This window comes from Mobula hypostoma, chromosome 1 (genome assembly GCF_963921235.1).
Source record: "Mobula hypostoma chromosome 1, sMobHyp1.1, whole genome shotgun sequence".
Classification (NCBI taxonomy): Eukaryota; Metazoa; Chordata; class Chondrichthyes; order Myliobatiformes; family Myliobatidae; genus Mobula; species Mobula hypostoma.
Window position 1 is genome coordinate 66,384,317 of NC_086097.1, and position 20,081 is coordinate 66,404,397.

Genomic DNA, 20,081 nt, shown 5'->3' on the forward strand with positions numbered 1-20,081 from the left:
ATTTCCAGCATCTGCAGAATTCCTGTTGTTTGCGTTTCATTTCAGGATCGATTTTGTTAGATGCTGTGTGATTGTCCTGAGCATTGATCCAGTGGGTTGTGTATCTAAGTCTGTGTTAAACTATTGTTCAGTAAAGTGATTACAATATGCGGTTATGGATGCTGCAGGGGTTGAGCGATGGTTTGAATCCACAGAGTTACCGGTAACAAATGTGTGTGTATTGAATGGGGTAGATATTCGTATTCCTGACGAGTTGTAAATTCGAACTCTATAAGTACTGTTAAAGCCGTAGGAGCAGTTACGATTGTGGAGCGGAGGTTTGATAAAATGGCAGGCAAAGTCTTTGTTTTAGTTCAGAGTAGTGCCAATGTAATGGTGGAGTAACTGCCTGGTACTATTGGAGCTCCAGGAGGAGGAGAGTGTAGGAGAGTGGGCCGAATTGCTAGGGGAGTCTCTTGTAGCTGGGGATGGAGACTTCAAAGACAAGTTTCTGCGGAGCAAGGGGAAGGAGTGATCTGATTTGGAATGTCTAATGAGTCCCCCAGTGAAGAGTACGACTTCTGAGTTGGTACAAGCCTTTACCTCCCTGGTAAATAAATGGCTCAGTGCCCAGGCAGAGGGTCCTAGCTATCAACAGCTAAGAATGTTCTCAGGGATGAAGCCCACCCCTGAGGGGGAAGAGGAGTATGAGGCTTGGGCGGAGCAGACCTCTCGGATGTTAGATGAGTGGCAGTGCTCTGATGACATAAAAAGATGGTGATTGGTTGAGAGTTTGAGAGGCCGGGCTGCTGATGTAGTGAGAGCCGTAAAGATATAGAACCCCTTTGCTACCTCTGTGGCTTACATGCAAGTGCTAGAAAAGGTGCTTGGCGCGATGGGAAGCCCAATGGGGCTTATGGCGGGGTTTCAGAACATGTTTCAGGAGAAGGGGAAGAAGCTTTCTGCCTACATTTTTCAGCTAGAGAGGAAGCTAAATTGTTTGCGGTGTAGAAGGTTCATTCAAACGGCTGAGGTGAATCAGCTAAGGATGGAGCAAGTGGCGAAAGGCACCCATTCGCCGGACCTGATCGCTTGGAGTCTCCGAATGTCTCGTAACACGCACCCCCTCCCTTATTTGTTGAGCTGCTCAGAGAAGTAAGAGAGGAGGAGGAGAATGCAATGGAGGCACGGGAGGCCTCCGCCCGCAGGGTACAGTCCTCAGTAGTGGTCCCCTTACCCACCCTGGGTAGTGATAAAGCAGCTTGTGGCAGAGTTTAGGACTGAGATATACCCAGTTGTCACCAGAGGGTGCAGCCCCTCCCCCGTTTGATAGAGCTGATAGGGAGGCGGATCCCCTAAGGGGATGGGCTACGCAAAGGGCTGCTAGTGGCTGGGGTCCCGTGAGAAGGGGAGCAGCTGGTATTTTCTGTTATACTGTAACTGTGGTGAAGAGGGACGCCTGGAGGGAGTGTGATCGGCGGGAAACCCTTTGGAGAGTGAACCCCTGGGCACCTAAACAGAAAGACCCAGTGAGGGAACGGCCTGGCATATCGCGGGGCAGGGGGAGGGAACATGTTCCCAGCAATATATCAAGGAACACCCTAAAACAAAAAACCTATTCCTGAAGGCTTAGTGGGGCCAAGCTCCAATGGATTGAGGGTATTTGTGCTAGAGCCATACTTGACACCGGCTCTCAGGTTACTCTGCTGTACCGTTCGTTTTACAACCGGTATTTGACACATTTACCCTTGACGCTCTTCAGCGCGCTAGAGATCTGGGGTCTTAGTATGGATGACTATCCGTACAATGGCTACTTGTCATTGAAGCTGGAGTTTTTGGAGGCAGATATGGGAGTAGCTGAGGTCTTTGATACATTAGTGTTGGTTTGTCCGGACCCAGTCGAGAGGGACGAAGCTTCAATTCTCGTGGGGATGAATACTCCTATTGTGAGGAGGCATCAAGGAGAAAGCTGGAGAAAGCTTTCTGAAGGCATTGCCCATTCACCCTGTGTTCCGAGCTGCTTTTGAGGGAAGAGCGTGGCCACACTGGGCTGGATGATGAGCATAAGTGAGGGACTGTGTGGTTCGCCCAGTCCAAACCAGTCGTTATGGCCTGGGGAAGTAGTGAGAGTGATGGGAAACCCCAAATTTCCCAGAATGCCCGAGGCTGAGGCCCTTTTGGTGGATGCTCTAGAAGACCACGAAGAGGAGTCAGGCTTACCTGCTGGGGTACTGGTGAGGCCCGAACTGCAGACGCCCTCGGTTGTACAGGTGAAGAGGATGACAGTGAGTATCAGGAACATTTCGGAGCAGGAGGTCACCCTCAGGGGGGAATGCCAATGGCGCACCTCTTCCTGGTGACAGAGCTTAAGCAGTTTTGTAAAGAAGAATGGGGAAAAATGCAGCGTCTAAACGTGCAAAGCTGATAGAGACTTATCCACACAGCCTCAAGGCTGTAATTGCTGGCAAAGGTGCATCTACTAAGTACTGACGTAAAGGGGGAGAGGAATTATGTAATCAATTATTTTGTAATACTTGTAATAAATTTAGACCAATTTGTAAAATCTGTTTTCACTTTGACATGGAAGAGTCTTTTCTGTTGATCAGTGTCAAAAAAGCCAAATTAAATCCACTGTGATTCAATGTTGTAAAACAATAAGATATGAAAACTTCCAAGGGGGTGAATACTTTTTATAGGCACTGTATGTCAATAATGTGATGCTAGGCACAGGAGTGTCTGCACATAAGGTGACTGACAGAAAATAGTAAAGTAGTGGTGGTTGGGGGTGTGGAGGGGTGAGTTAGTGGGCAGACATGTTTATCAGCCTTACTGCTTGGGGAAAGTAACTGTTTTTGAGTCTGGTTGTTACAGCATGGATGCTATGTAGCCTCCTCCCTGATGGGAGTGGGACAAACTGTTAAGGAGCAAGGTGGGTGGGATCCTTCATGATGCTACTGGCCCTTTTCTGACACCTTTTATATATGTCTTGATGGCAGATAGGCTGGTGCTGGTGATGTGTTGGGCAGTTTTGACTGCCTGATTTTTGAGCTTTCCTATCTGCCGCAATGTAGTTTCCATACCATGTAGTGTTGCAACAGGTTAGGATGCTCGCTGCTATGCATCTGTTGAAAGATGTGAGTATAGATGTGCATAATCCAGCTCTCCAGCCTCCTCAGAAAGTAGCTGAGTTGGTAAGCATTCCTGATTGTGTAAGATATTTTCTGGAACCAGGAGAGATTGTGCAAGATGTGCACTCCCAGGAGATTGAAACTGTGCTTGCAATAGGCACTGTTGTGCCACCAATGTAAAAAGAAGTCTGAGTGGTGCCAGTTCCCGTGAAGTCGATAACCATCTCCATTTTCTTGTTGACATCGAGGAACAGATTATTGTACTGCAAGGAGTAATTGTTGTGCAATTGTTTTTGGTTCCTTAAAAATTAATGTGGCCATTTTGATGTTAAACCATTAGCCAAATTTTAGGTTTTAATAAAATAATAAGTAGCTGATCAAAAATGATGAATGAGAGATTAATGCAGTTACTGATATCATGATGTGATGCTTTTGTTTAATTCTAGGCTTTTATCTTAAACCCCAGAAGAACAGATGCTATGATGAGACATGGCCAATATTATTTTAAGAATTCTAGCTGGCCTATAGCAATTAAAGATTTTACAGAATTAATTGAAGAGGAGCCTAACAATTCTCAAGCAAGGCAAGCTATGTAACTTTAAAATATTTTTAAAGCTTCCTTTCTATAATGTACATTTTTAAAGATAGAAGTTTTAAAGATAGATATATTTGCTGTATATTTCCAAATTGTTTCTGTAAGCTAGTGGAAAATCTTTGGAATATTTAGCTAATCCTCACAAATAGTGTTAATGCTGTTTCTTCTTGATTTCCTTATGCCTTCTACCAAAATGATGGTAGTTGATTGGAAAGCCAATATGGAAATTTATGAGTCAGTGTAAGTAATAATAATTAAGCTTATGTTCTAATATCAATACATGTTTTAAATCAGGCACGTTTTAAACCAAGAATTGTGGTGTAGAAAAATATTTTGAGCTTTCATTTCAGTTCATTTTTGGAAATTGTTGCTGTTTTGCTTCACAGCAATACAGAATGTCACCACCTTTTCTTGACTTTCACTGGCATTACCACTATCAATATCTTTGGGATCATCATTGATCAGAAACTCAACTGGAACAGTTAAATAAATACAATATCTACAAGAAATAGTCAAAGGCAGGGTATTTTGCAGCGTGACTAGCCTCTTGACACCCTTTGACCATTCCGCCACCTAGAGGATGGAAGTCAGGATTATGATGGTGCACTGCTAGAATGAAATCAGTTCCAACAACATGGAGTATTGTGTGCAATTCTGGTTGCCATGCTATAAGAAATATGTGATTAAGCTAGTGAGAGTGCAGAAAATATTCACAGAAATGTTGCCTGTCTAGAAGGCTTAAGTAATGGGGAGGCAGAGACTTTTTTTCCTGGAGTGAAGGAGGCTGAAGAGTGACATGTAGAAGTTTTTTTAAAAAATGATGATGGGGTATAGAGAAGGTAGATTGTCACAGCCTTTTTCCCAGGACAGAGTCTGAAACTGGAAGCCACAGGTTTGTGAGATGGGAATATTTTTAAGAGGATCTGAGAGGCAATATTTTCATATAGAGGATGGTGGTTATATGGAGTGAGCTGCCCATAAAAGGTAGTGGATGGAGTGCATTCTGCCTGGAGGTCGATGACTACTGGTGTCAGACTCAGCGGTTCAAGCAAAGGGATGATTGGTGTTTCAGGACTGAGTGAGACACATTATAGCTAGTATATAGATGTGAAAGTGAGGCGGTACAATGGACATAGAATAGCAGGTGGTGGGGGAGAGATGGATTAGGCAGATGGGAATTGGTTAGGAAAGGGATGGAGTAGGAAAAATGAATCATCTGCCGATCATCGACATCTGTATCACTTAGGTTGATAGGTATGTGGTTGATGGGCAGATGGAACCAGATGGGAGTTGGTAATGAGTCTAAGCATCGAAGAAGAGAGGGAAGGAATGGAAAATGTGAACAAAGAGAGAGAGCACAGGGGTGGACAAGTAGGAATGTGAAAGGAGCATAGTGCATTGTAAGTAAGTGAACATTTAATGCAATCATTGTAAATTCACAGCAACAAGCAAAAAGCTGGCAGAACTTGGTGGATCAGGCAGCAACTATGGAGGGAAATAGACAGTTGTAATTTGGGTTAAGCCCCTTCACCTGGACTTTATTTGCCTCTAGAAGATAATAATAATATGCATTTTTCTATAACCCAGTAAAATTAGTTGGGTGGGCAGCATGGGTAACCCAGTAAACCCAGAATCTCCGGAGGGGAAGGCCCCGAGTCCTCGGCTTTGCTTGTTGCTTGGTGGCCGGGGCCAGGGTCGAAGCATTCGGCAGAGGTTGGTGCTTGGTGCTCGGTGTCAGAGGGCTGGTCGGAGGCTTGAAGTTTTCAGACGGACTCAGAGTCGGCTGCGGTCGGGTGCTTCCAGTACATCGGCAAGTTTGCGGCGCTTGCAGGTTCATGGTAGGGAGAGTTTCTCCCTTCTACCATCTGCGTAAGATGATGAGGCTATCGGGACTTGAGACTTTTTTTCACCGTGCCCATGGTCTGCTCTTTATCAAATTACAGTATTGCTTTGCACTGTTGTAACTATGTTATAATTATGTGGTTTTGTCAGTTTTTAGTCTTTGTTTGTCCTGTGTTTCTATGATATCTTTCTGGAGGAACATTGTATCATTTTTTAATGTATGCATTTCTAAATGACAATAAATGAGGACTGAGTGTCCTCATAATCTAAAAAAATTATGAACTTTTCTGGAATGTTTTGTGAGTAAGCTGTTCTTAAAGCAAATTATATCAATTTCCTTATTGATTTTAGTTAGATACAAAGAGTAAAATGAATTTTGAAAACGTTTGTTAAGAAATTAGACTAAAGGCTATTTAGTTTTTGATGAATTGTATGATGGAGTCTTGTTTCCAATGGATAATGAAGGTCTCTGCGTTGCCACCCACAGTATTATTAGCTCTTAAGGGAATTGTCTCATTCTTGTGTCCATTGTATGAAAAAATAATGCAGCTATACCAAAATGCTGCCGTATGGGACTTCTTTTTGAATCTGTGTTAAGGCAGTTGAAATCTTTGGCAATTATTTATGTCATGGCAAAATTTGTCCACATATTTCCTCTTACTTTCCTTCTGATTGTTTTGACAATTGCTGCTGTATAAAAGCACAGTGGCAGCCAGTAGGGAAATAATCATAAGAGTCATAGAACAATACAGCACAGTTACAGTCTGTTTCGCCCAACAAGTCCATACTACCCATGCTGCCCACCCAACTAATTTCAATTTTTCCCAATAGATCTGCGCAATGGATTGCTATTGATAAAAGATCAGTTGCACATGGATGTAATCAAAACCTTTATATTTCTTGAAAACAGTGTTGTAATTGAATGAGCATATAGGATCAATGCAGTCAAGGTCATTGTAGACATGATAACCTATTTTCTGCATCAATCCCAGAACACAAAACAACTATTAATCTTGGGGAACAACTTCTCTAACTTCCGCTAATGCCCCACCTCCCCCTCGTACCCCATCCGTTATTTATATACACATTCTTTCTCTCACTCTCCTTTTTCTCCCTCTGTCCCTCTGACTATACCCCTTGCCCATCCTCTGGGTCCCCCCACCCCCCTTTTCCTTCTCCCTGGGCCTCCTGTCCCATGATCCTCTCATATCCCTTTTGCCAATCACCTGTCCAGCTCTTGGCTCCATCCCTCCCCCTCCTGTCTTCTCCTATCATTTTGGATCTCCCCCTCCCCCTCCCACTTTCAAATCTCTTACTAGCTCTTCCTTTAGTTAGTCCTGACGAAGGGTCTCGGCCTGAAACATCGACTGTACCTCTTCCTAGAGATGCTGCCTGGTCTGCTGCTTTCACCAGCAACTTTGATGTGTGTTGCATTAATCTTGGGGAAATGTTATTTATTTTAGAAAATGGAGTACAGTATAATTTAACAACATTATGAATGTATGAACTGTAGACTAGTGGTACTAATATTTCCTACTGACATCAAGAAAAGGTTGGAAAATGTAAAAGAATGGTGATTCTAATTAGGAAAAATGAACAATATAAATTGATTTTTGACAGGTATGCTTTGAGTGATCTATTCACATGATTATCACAATTAATCTTTTTATTAATTGTCAACTGGCCCTGATTTACATTGTATTCAAGGAATAAGATTAATTGATCATCTATGCAAAAGCAAAATGGGCTGAATAGGTTCCTGCTATGAACGTAATATGTACTTCTGTGATTATTTTTCTATTTTAGGAATTATCGTGGACAAGCCTATGCTAAGCTAGGATTGTTCAGAGAAGCAGTTTTGGACATGTCTGTTGCTATTCATTTGAAACCTAACAACTGGGTGGCTTTCTATCACAGAGCCTGCCTATTACGAAAGGTTCATCCACATAAAGCTCTACAGGACTTCAGTATTTCAGGTAGAGTGTATATTAAGTATACAATGTAGTTAGTGGTTATACGAGTATTATGAAAAGTTGATTTGTCTACTGCAGATAAGTTACTTAGAAATTGTAAACAGCCTAATAATGATGACCATGAAAACTACAGATTTTTGTTAAAAAGAAACCCTTCAGTTGAAGCAGTCTATGATCATTATTTGACTGTTGGCCCATTCCATTGAGTTTTAAAGTAATCCAACAAGCTATTTAATTGTACTGTTATAGCTGTGTTCAAACAGCGAAAGAATAAAGCTGGACAAACTACCTGGTAAGGAGTTCTCAGTTCAGTCAAAGTACCTCTCACAAATACAGTATCTAGGGAATGGTTTTCAAATACATAGAAATGTTCCATGAGCTTGTCAGGCAACAGTCTGACAAAATTCTACTCTCAGTATTATGTGATACTGGCAGAGTCCCTTGATGAAGTGTAACATGGAGGCAGCATTGAAAAGGATGATGAATACAGGACTAAAGGTGTTGTATTTGAATGTACGCAGTGTACAGAATAAGGTAGATGATCTTGTAGTGCGGTTAGAGATTGGAAAGTATGGCTTTGTGGGCATCACTGAGTAGTGCTGAAAGAAGATCATGGCGCTTAACATCCAAGGATAAACCTTGTATTGAAAAGACAGACAGGTAGGCAGAGAGAGTGAGATGGCTCAAAGTTCAAGAGTTCAAAGTAAATTTATTAAAGTACATATCTGTCACCATATATAAGCCTGAGATTTATTTTCTTGTGGGCAATCATAATAAATACCAGGAACACAATAGAATCAATGAAAGACCACACCCAACAACGGACAACAAGCAATGTGCAAAATAAAACCATGGACTGTGCAAATGCAAAAAGAAAGAGAAAAATACAGGTTGACCACTCATTTTCCAGCACCCTCAGTTCCTGAGCCTTGTTGGATTAATGTTTTTGCCAAATTGAAAGAGGTCACATAATAATAATGGCAAAAATGGACTGTAGAAGCTTAAAAAGAATTAATAATTAAATAAAATTAAATGTAAATGTATTACTTATTGTGCTTACAAAGAATGTTGCTTCTCGGTTATCTTTTTAAACATTTCATCCAGGTGGAGTTGCTTCATGTGTTTTGAACTCTCCCTGTGTAACTTTTCTTGCATCAAATAAAAATTCATTAGCTCTTGTTCCATCATGAAGGTATGTTTCTCTAACCCTTTGATGCTTTATATCATACACAGTTGATGAACCAATGTCAGTTTACACACCAAAACACCTTAGTCCAGTTTTAAACATTTCAACCTTCTCTTGGATTGATAAGGACTGATGTTTACATTTGACACCACCACTGGTACATTCACTTATCTTAGAAACCAAACCTAGGGTTAAATTTACATAAAATAAGCAAAAATAAGCACAAAATATTGGGACTACTGCCAAGCACAATGTGAATAATAAAAATAGCGTGCTTTGTCAAAATGTGTCTCGCCACAGATGGCGCTGCATGTGCTACACACAGTGCCATCTGGTGGCCGCCCAGAAACTACATCTGATAATTTCATCAGAATTAAAAGAGGCGCCAAACCATCAGTTTCCGGAAAATCAGTGGTTGACTTATATAATAATAATGAATAAATAAGCAATAAATATCAAGAACATGAGATTAAAAAGTTCCTGAAAGTGAGTACACAGGTTATGGGAGTAATACAGTAATGGGGTGAGAGGAGTGAAGTTATCTCCTCTGATTCAAGAGTCTGATGTCTGAGGGGTGACAAGTGTTCCTCTCCCTGGTGGTGTGAGTCCTGAGGCTCCTGTACCTTCTTCCAAAAGGCAGCAGCGAGAAGAGAGCATGGCTTAGATGGTGGGGAACCTTGATGACAGATGATGCTTTCCTGTGATAGTGCTCCATGAAGATGTGTTAATTGTGGGGAGGGCTTTACCCATGATGGACTAGCCGTATCCACTAATTTTTGTAGGCTTTTCCAAGCTACGAATAAAATGTCACTGCACAGAAATGAAGGAAAAAAATGCTACTGTTGTGGGAACAGATCACATGACCCTGACGGTTGTTGGTTTAAAGATAAGGAATGCCGAAACTGTGGCAAACAGGGCCACACTGGCAGAGTATGCAAAACTGGTAAACAGCAGGGAAAGGGCAAAATACAGAGAAACAAGAAACCCCAGAAAGGAAAATACAACAATGTGCACAAAATGAAAGAAAGCAATCCTGATGAAAATGACTCAGACAAAAGTGAATTGTCTTGTCTGCCACATCACAGCATAGAAGAGACAGATGATCGAAGAGTAATAGGATCACTCCACAAGTGGCAGGCGTGAGACTGAAAATGGAGCTGGACGCAGGCTCAGCCTTAACAGTGATCTCTGTACACGACTACAAACGACTGTTTTCGGCACATACTTCTGAAACGAACTAAACTACTGCTAAAGACTTACACATGATAGAAAGTGCACCCCGAAGGCAAAATTAAAGTGACAGTGACCCACAGAGGTAAAACACACCAAATGAACCTCTATGTACTGATAAATGAAGGACCACTGTTGCTGGGACGTGAATGGCTCAGGAAAATTCAGTTGGTTTGGCACACCATCAAGGCACTAAATGTGTCAGCAAAGGAGGGCAGCAAGGCTACATTTAAGAGACTGTTGCAAATGCTTGCTGACTCTGAGGAAGTCTTCATGAAAGGAATAGGAACCCTGGCATGAAAGCAAAGATTGAGATTGAGGAAAATGCATGTCCAAAATTTCACAAAGCCATGCCAGTGCCATATGCAATCCGTTCTATAGTAGAGGCAGAGCTGAAAAATCTGGAGGAGACTGGGGTCCTGTCAAAGGTGGATTGGAGTGAATGGGCCACGCTTATTGTTCCAGTGATGAAGAAAACCTCCAGCACAAAACCAGCAAAACCAAGCAAGGTGCGCATATGTGGAGACTTTAAAGTGACTGTTAACCCAGTTCTCCGCACAGTACAGTACCCTCTACCTCGTATTGAGGACATCTTTGCTTCCCTGTCAGGAGGGGATCATTTCACAAAAATTGATTTGACCCAGGCTTACCTTCAAATAGAAATTGAGGAAGCATCCAAGAAATGCCTGACAATAAATACACACAAAGGACTTTACCAGTACAACAGGATAGTGTTTGGGATAGCATCAGCGCCTGCAATCTGGCAAAGGGTAATGGACCAGGTTCTGCAGGGGATTCCAGAGACTCAGTGTTACCTGGATGATATCATTGTTGCCAGCAGATGACGACGAACATCTTTCTAACCTAAAACAAGTGCTCACCAGGTTACGAGAATATGGGCTCAGAGCTAATCGACAGAAATGTGAGTTTTTTAGAAAGGAAATTCCATACTGTGGGCATATGATCAACAAGGATGGCTTACACGTCTCAAGACAAGATAGAAACGGTGCTTAAGGCACCACCACCTGAAAATGTGTCTCAGCTGAGAGCCTATCTTGGACAAGTGAACCACTACCACAAGTTCTTGCCTAACCTACCACAGTCCTACACCCACTAAATGCATTATTACAGGCAGGGGCACAATGGAAGTGGACTGAGAGCTGTGAGAAAGTGTTTCAGGAAACTAAAAGACTCATAACTTCAGATGGGGTGCTCGCGCACTTTGACCCCTCCTTACCTATCTGACTAACTTGTGAAGCCTCGCCCCATGAGACAGGAGCTGTGTTATCGCACAAGTTTCCAGATGGCTCCAAAAGACCAATAGCCTTTGCCTCAAGAACACTAACTTCAGCTGAATGCAACTATGCACAGATTGACAGAGAGGCTCTAAGCCTTGTGTGGGGAATCAAGAAATTCAGTCACTACCTGTATGGACAAAAGTTTGCTCTGATGACTGACCATAAGCCTCTCATGTCAATCTTCAACCCAAGGAAAGGCATTCCAGTGATGACAGCACAAAGGCTACAGCGATGGTCCCTTTTCTTAGGAGGTCACAGGTATGACATTGAACACAAGGGGACCAAGCAACAGGGCAACGCAGTTGGTTTGTCACGTTTACCATTGCCCACTTCCAAGGTAACTACACAAACGGATTCAGCAGAGATCTTTCACACAACAGTAGTTGAACAATTACCAGTAACAAACAGCCTCATTGAAAGGGAAACATGCAATGACCCTACGTTGTCAAAAGTGTATGACATCACGGTAAAGGGGTGGCCAGCGCGGGGTAACACACTGTTTCCAGCCTTCTCAGCGAGGAAGGAGCAGTTGTCAGTGTGTCGGGGAACACTAATGTGTGGTTCATGAGTAGTGGTCCCTCCCAAGCTATGCACCAGAGTGCTGGTGGAACTGCACAAGGGGCTCCTGGGTACTGTGAAGATGAAAGGTCTTGCCCGTGCCTATGTGTGGTGGCCAGGAATCGATAAACAAATTGAGGATGTGACCAAGAACTGCTCTGGGTGTCAATAGATCCAGAACACACCACCATAAGCCCCTCTCCAGCCCTGGGAGAGGCCCTCATCACCATGGCAGTGAGTGCACATCGACTTTGCTGGACCATTCATGGACTCTATCTTTTTAATCGCCATTGATGCACATTCCAAATAGCTGGAGGTCATCAAAATGAAGACAACCACATCAGAAAAGACCATTACAGTGCTGAGGACCATGTTTGCCAGGAATGGCATACCAGAGCAAATCTGCACAGATGATGGACAATTTGTCTTGAAGAATTCTAAAGTTTTGTGAAGAACAATGGAATCAAGCACTTTACATCAGCTCCTTACCATCCATCCACAAGTGGCTTGGCAGAAAGATTTGTACAGACATTCAAGAAAGCCCTCAAGGCAAGGGACTGCAAAAATCGACCACTACAACACAAGATAGACAACTTCCTCCTTGCCTATAGTAATGCAGTACGTGCAACCACTAACCAAACTCCAGCGATGACGTTTCTGAACAGGAACCTGAGGTCCCGCATGGATCTTCTCAAACCAAATGTACGGCGTGATGTAGAGAACAGACAGTTCAAACACTTGAATGTTAAGTCAACACGGAACTTCAATGTGGGACACTCAGTTTTTGCACGGGATTTCCGGACTGAAAAGTGGCAGCCGGGTATAATTTCCACCATAGACGGGCCACTGATGTATAGAGTATAGGTGGGAGAGAATGTATGGAGACGTCATGCGGATCAAATCCTGGATGCTCAGGTGGAAAATACATCAACATCTTGCCCTGACTTCCTGGACATAGAAGCAAACACTCCTGATGTGACCACGTCAGCCTTGCCCACAGATAAGCCTGTCATCAGTGCTGAGGACCCACCTGATGTACCTGTGGAGACTAATGCCCCAAATCAAATGGTGCAGGGCAGACGTTACCTGGAGAGGCAGAGAAGGGCCCCCCAGAGACTTCAGTTATAATTATAATAATAATTATTATTATGTTACTTTGTTATTATTTCATATTATTATGTTACTAATTAAACAGTTGGTGGGTGTTTGTATATTAAGGGTACACATACAGTATTTGTTTAGTGTAGTGCCCCTGTTAACTTAAAAAAAACAGTTGATTCACTTTTAAAATAAAAGAGGAGGAGTGTACCTTATAGCCTACTGTATAATATGCAACTATTTTATGTCGTAGTAACATGTTATTGAGCATGCGCTGTTAGGCGCGTATTGATCTGTAATAATGTGTTAAGTTCGGTTTCTGTAAGTAAAAGCCCCTGTTAACTTAGCCCAGTCTCTAGCGTTTTTATTTATAGTTTTGTTGTGTACCCCGGCCACATACACAACAGAAGTTATATAGAGGCCCATGAACAATAGCCAGGATATGGGATATAAATTACAATGGGAGATAGTAGAGACATGTAATAAGGGCAATGTTACAATAGTGATGGGGGATTTCAGTATGCAGGTAGATTTGGAAAATCAGATTGGTGTTGGATCCCAAGATAGGAAATTTGTGTGAGATGGCTTTTTGGAGCAGCTTGTGGGTGTTGTGTAATGACCCAGATACGATGCGGGAGCTTAGGGTAAAGGAAATCCTAGAGATAGTGATCACAATATGATAGAATTTACTCTGCAGTTTTAGAGGGAGAAGCTGAAGTCAGATGTATCAGTATTACAGTGGAGTAAATGGAATTACAGATGCATGAGAGAGGAGCTGGTCAGCATTGATTGAAGGGTACCCAATGAGGAATGATGGCAGAACAACAATGGCTGGAGTTTCTGGGAGCAATTCAGAAGGCACAAGATAAATACATTCCTGGGATGAAGAAGTATTCTAAAGGGAGGATGAGACAACCGTGACTGTCACGGGAAGTTGTAGGCAGCATAAAAGCAAAAGAGAAGGCATATAATATAGCAAAAATTATTGGGAAGTTAGCGATTGGAAGATTTTAAAAACCAACAGAAAGCAACTAAAAAAACCAAAAGGAGATAAAAGATGAACTAAGAAGGTAACTAATATAAAAGAGGATATCAAAAGTTATTCCAGATATATAAAGAGTAAAAGAGAGGTGAAGGTAAATATTAGACTGCTGGAGAATTATGCTGAAGAGGTAATAATGGGGGACAAAGAAGTGGCAGATAAATTTAATAAGTATTTTGTGTCAGACTTCACTGTGGAAGACACGAGTAGTATGCCAGAAACTCGAGAATGTCCAGGGGAAGAAGTGGGTGTAGTTGCAATTACTAAGGAGAAGGTGCTTGAGAAGCTGAAAGGTCCGAAGATAGATAAGTCACCTGGAACAGATGGACTACACCCTAGAGTTCTGAAAGAGGTATCTGAAAAGATTGTGGAGGCATTAATAATGATCGTTCAAGAATCACTAGGTTCTGGAATGATTCTGAGGACTGGAAAATTGCAAACATCGCTTCACTCTTTAAGAAGGGAGCAAGGCAGAAGAAAGAAAATTACAGGCCAATTAGCCTGACTTCAGTGGTTAGGAAAGTGTTGGATTCCATAATTACGGATGAGGGTACTTGGATGTATATGATAAAGTAGGCCAAAGTCAGCATGGCTTCCCTAAGGGGAAATCTTGCCTGACAAATCTGTTGGAAATCTTTCAAGAAATAACAGGCAGAATAGACAAAGGAGGGTCAGTGGATGTTGTTTACTTGGATTTTCAGAAGGCCTTTTGCCAAGGTGCCACACATGAGACTCCTTAACAAACAGTCAATGGAATTGCAGGCAAGATACTAGCATGGATAGAAGATTAACTGATTGGCAGGAATCAGCGGGAAAAGAACCTTTTCTGGTTGGCTGTCGGTGACTAGTGATATTCCATAGGGTCGGGCTGAGACCTCTTCTTTTCACATCATATGTCAATGATTTGGATGACAGAACTGATAGCTCTGTGGCCAAGTTTATGGACAATATGAAGATAGGTGGAGGATCAGGTAGTGTTCAGGAGCAGGGATCTTCAGAAGGACTTAGACAGATTTGGAGAATGGGCAAAGAAGTGGCAGATGAAATATAGTGCAGGGAAATGTATGGTCATGCACTTTGGTAGAAGGAATAAAAGCATTGGCTATTTTCTAAATAGGGAGAAAATTCAAAAGTCAGGGGAATCCTTGTGCAGGACTCCTGAAGGTTATCTTGTACCTTGAGTCAGTGGTAAGGAAGACAAATGCAATGTTAGCATTCATTTTGAGAGTATGTGATGCTGAAGGTTTATAAGTCATCGGTCAGACCACACTAGGAGTATTGTGAGCTGTTTAGGGTCCCATATATAAGAAAAGATGTGCTGACATTGGAGAAGGTCCAGAGGAGATTCACCAGACTGATTTTGGGAATGAAAGGGTTAATGTCTGAAGAGCATTTGATAGCTTTAGCCCGTACCAGTGATTTAAAAGAATGTGGAGTGGGGGGGAACCTCATTGAAACCTGTCTTATATTGAAAAGCCTAGATAGAGTGGATGTGGAGAGGATGTTTCTTATAGTGGGTGAGTGTATGACCAGTGGATGCAGACTCAATAGAAGACAACGTCCATTTAGAACATAGATGTGAAGGCATTTGTTTTGGCATAGTGTGGTGAATCTGTGGAACTGAATATCATGGGTGGCTGTGGAGGCCAGGTGTTTCAGTATATTTAAAGTGGAGGTTGTTAGGTTCTTCATTAGTCAGGGTGTTAAAGATTATGGAGAGATGGCAGGAGAATTAGGTTGAGATGGAATTGCAGAGCAGACTCTATGGGCTGAATGGCCTAATTCTGCTCCTACATCTTATGGTTTATTAGAATTCTTGGATTTGTCTTGTCCTATTTGTAGAATAGACCCACCAGAGGTTGGAGCACCATGAAATATAACTCATTATGGGCTCTGAACCCCATAAGTTTCACGGTAGTAGGTCTAGTATCATGTGGATCATGGGTAATATTAGGGTTAATATTGCCAAAGTGGAGTAATCAAGAAATTGTTACGAAGGAATCGATGACAGAGTCACACAATTGATTAGTGGGATGATGGGGGTTAGATATCTGGGAGTTGCTGACTGGGTTCTTAATGTAAAATTCAACAAATTTTATGTCATACTGTCTTTATCAGTGAGAAATAGGACTGGTCAAGAAAAGAATATGAGCCTGTGGAGATGAGTAATATGGGGGCCTGAGGAAAGCTAGCTAAGTATTTACTTTCAGAGGATGCTACCTGAGGTGCAATCCTAGTGCTATCTTGAACCCAGTTGTGGATGAAAATTTAAAAAATGGAGATCCTGAAAATTGGAAAAAAAAACAAGATCTAGAAACGCTTTGTGGATCAGCCAAAATCTGTGGAAAGGAAAACAAAGTTGAAGCATTTTGGGTCCATCGTTTTCTATCATTAATCTGGTTGTGAATACAGTACCTGCTTCTGCTTGAATGACCTGTAGATGGCACTGACCAGGGATATGCTATGAAAATTACAGATGCAGCATCTGGACATGTTTTACTTACCTTTTGGATGTTACTTCTCACGTCCCGAGCCTTCTGTGCTTTAGTGCATTTAACGCTTGGAGGATTTGCAACAAAAATGACAGACCATGCAACTCACATAAAGTCCATGATTTTCAATAGTTTTATTTTTTTTAAATTAGATCACATAGTACAAACAGGTACTACACACTCCAGTATTTAAATTGATACGCTATACTTTTTGTATGCTTGTTAAACAGATTTAGGAGTTTATGTGCTTCCTTTACAGTGCTTATCAATAATGATGTTGAGAATTTGAATTCATTTTTACATCGTGGAATTTTGTACACTGAGCTTAGTCAGTGGAAAGCAGCAATATGGGACTTCAAATATGCACTCAAGCTTGACAGGTACCTGCTTAAATCTGCTTTCACTTAGATTGTAAAAACTTATTGATGGGAAAGTCATGTGATGTATTGTTTTGCAGAAAGATAACATTGTGACCGCTGGAATTTTCAGTCTGATGGACTGAAGACTCAATATGTCAATAGTTTTTGAGAGAAACAACCTATAGAAACAGAAAATCTAAAAAGAACAGAAATTGTTGAAAGAACTGAACAAGTCAAGCAGCCTCCATGGGGAAGGAAACAGACCCGATATTATGGATTAAGGGCACTTCTTCAAAATGGGAAAAGTAGAAAACAAATGTTTTAAGAAGCAGAGTGCAGGAGGGATAGAAAGAATGGAAGGAATATCTGCAGCTGCATTATTTATTGGGTGGAGGAAATTAATCCTTACGGTGGCATGCACAAGTTTGGGCACCCCTGGTGTTACTGTGAATAGCTAAACGAGTAAAAGATGACCTGATTTCCAAAAGGCATAAAGTTAAAGACGACACATTTCTTTACTATTTTAAGCAAGATTACTTTTTTATTTCCATCTTTTACAGTTTCAAAATAACAAAAAAGGAGAAGGGTATGAAGCAAAAGTTTGGGCACCCTGCATGGTCAGTACTTAGTAACACCCCCTTTGGCAAGTATCACAGCTTGTAAACACTTTCTGTAGCCAGCTAAGAGTCTTTCAATTCTTGTTTGTGGGATTTTCGCCCATTCTTCCTTGCAAAAGGCTTCTTGTTCTGTGAGATTCTTGGCTGTCTTGCATGCACTGCTCTTTTGAGGTCTATCCACAGATTCTCGATGATGTTTAGGTCGGGGGACTGTGAGGGCCATGGCAAAACCTTCAGCTTGCACCTCTTGAGGTAGTCCATTATGGATTTTGAGGTGTGTTTAGGATCATTATCCTGTTGTAGAAGCTATCCTCTTTTCATCTTCAGCTTTTTTACAGACGGTCTGATGTTTGCTTCCAGAATTTGCTGATATTTAATTGAATTCGTTCTTCCCTCTACCAGTGAAATGTTCCCTGTGCCACTGGCTGCAACACAAGCCCAAAGCATGATTGATCCACCCCCGTGCTTAACAGTTGGAGAGGTGTTCTTTTCATGAAATTCTGCACCCTTTTTTCTCCAAACATACCTTTGCTCATTGTGGCCAAAAAGTTCTATTTTAATTTCATCAGTCCACAGGACTTGTTTCCAAAATGCATCAGGCTTGTTTAGATGTCCCTTTGCAAACCTCTGATGCTGAATTTTGTGCTGAAGACACAGGAAAGGTTTTCTTCTGATGACTCTTCCACAAAGGTCATATTTGTGCAGGTGTCGCTGCACAGTAGAACAGTCCACGACCACTCCAGAGTCTGCTAAATCTTCCTGAAGGTCTTTTGCAGTCAAGCAGGGGTTTTGATTTGCCTTTCTAGCAATCCTACGAGCAGTTCTCTCGGAAAGTTTTCTTCGTCTTCCAGACCTCAACTTGATCTCCACCGTTCCTGTTAACTGCCATTCTTAATTACATTATGAACTGAGGAAATGGCTACCTGAAAACGCTTTCCTATCTTCTTATAGCCTTCTCCTGCTTTGTGGGCATCATTTATTTTAATTTTTAGAGTGCTAGGTAGCTGCTTAGAGGAGCCCATGGCTGCTGATTGTTGGGACAAGGTTTGAGGAATCAGGGTATTTATAAAGCTTTGAAATTTGCATCACCTAGCCTTTCCTAATGATGACTGTGAACAAGCCATAGCCACAAGCTAATTAAGGTCTAAGACCTTGGTAAAAGTTATCTGAGAGCTCAAATCTCTTGGGGTGCCCAAACTTTTGCATGGTGCTCCTTTCCTTTTCTCCCACTCTAAAATTGTACAAAACAAAAATAATACACTAATCTTGCTTAAAATGTTGAAAAGAATGTTTCATCTTTAATTTCATGACTTTTGGAGATCAGTTCATCTTCTACTCACTTATCTATTCACAGTAACAGAAATTTTGACCGGGGTGCCCAAACTTTTGTATGCCACTGTATGTTGGTATCGGGCTACCAACCAAGTGAGTTGATTTGTCCTGTACTCAGTGCTGACTGATGAAGGCAAGAGTGCCAGACACATTCTTCACTGTCTACTCTACCTATGTTGCCACTTTTAGGAAACTATGTAACTCTACTCCTTGTTCTTCTGTTCTATAATACTTTCCCTACCATTTACTCAGTACTGCCCTGGTTTAACTTATCAAAGTGCAACATCTAGCACTTGTTCAAGTTAAATTCCTTCTGATCTATTCAGAATCTGCTCAATGTGGTATGGTGGTTTTGCCACATGACATGATAGAGAATATTTTCAATCTGAAGATATAATTTCATCTCAAGGATTACAGTAGTCACTCCTATCAATAATCTCACAGAGAATTGCTTCTATGACAAATAGGCTGATGACCACAAAGTTACCTTTTCTCTCAAACTGGTATCTGGCACTGATAACTTGTAGGACTTGAAGAGATTACTAGTAGTTCCAAACTACTGTTGCTGAGAAACATGGAAATTCCCCAACCTGAATATATTTAGTGACTGTGCTCTACCATCATGCTTCATCCAATTAGTGTTCAATATAATGTAGAACTCAATCAATGGGTGTCTTCTTGACAGTTTTTGAGGGCATGTAATGTCATAGGATCTCAAGTCAATATTGAGAATCTCTGAGTCAGAAATGAACCTTTCTGGCTTGACTGTAGCTGTATACCAAGATCAATATTTGTAAAGAAAATCTTGAAGGTGTTTCACCAAAGTATGAAGCACCAGCAAACCATGACAAGGCTGGTAAGAATAAATCTATGGGACAATGTGTGGGTAATGATGTGGTTTGTGGCAACCTGAACAAACTGTAATTTGTGAAGGATCAAATGTGAAAAGGGTAATTCTTGAGCTAACAAATGATTATATTGTAGTATTAACAAATGATTGTTTTCCTACTAATCCACATGTCAGTAATAAAGCTTACTTGTGGTTCACTGGAAAACAAGCAAACAAAAATGCTTGTGACAATTTTTGTTCTCTGGTTTTATTTCAGTATTCATGTCCTGTAAGAAGGCTATTTTAAAGAAGTATAAAATGCAGAATATAAATTATGTACTTGTTTACAGGAGAAGCTGAATTTATTTCACCTGGATTCATATAATTTTTCAAAAAGAAACGTATCATTTGTCTTAAGTTGAGTATTAGCAGATGCATGCAGGAGAACAATTATGTGCAAATACTAAAATCAATTAATGCCTTTTTATTGAGCTACTGGAGCAGCAGAGCTAGTTCAGAGGAA

At 41.4% G+C, this 20,081-nt stretch overlaps 1 protein-coding gene across 1 annotated transcript in view; it reads left to right on the forward strand.

The window, feature by feature from the left end:
* The window catches only part of ttc6 (tetratricopeptide repeat domain 6), a 309,199-nt gene that overhangs the window by 131,940 nt on the left and 157,178 nt on the right, over nucleotides 1–20,081 (forward strand). Inside the window, exons 15-17 of the mRNA XM_063059735.1 lie at nucleotides 3,554–3,690; nucleotides 7,351–7,520; nucleotides 16,681–16,801. Of these exons, the coding sequence (XP_062915805.1) occupies nucleotides 3,554–3,690; nucleotides 7,351–7,520; nucleotides 16,681–16,801 (428 nt within the window). The remainder of the gene's footprint in view (nucleotides 1–3,553; nucleotides 3,691–7,350; nucleotides 7,521–16,680; nucleotides 16,802–20,081) is intronic.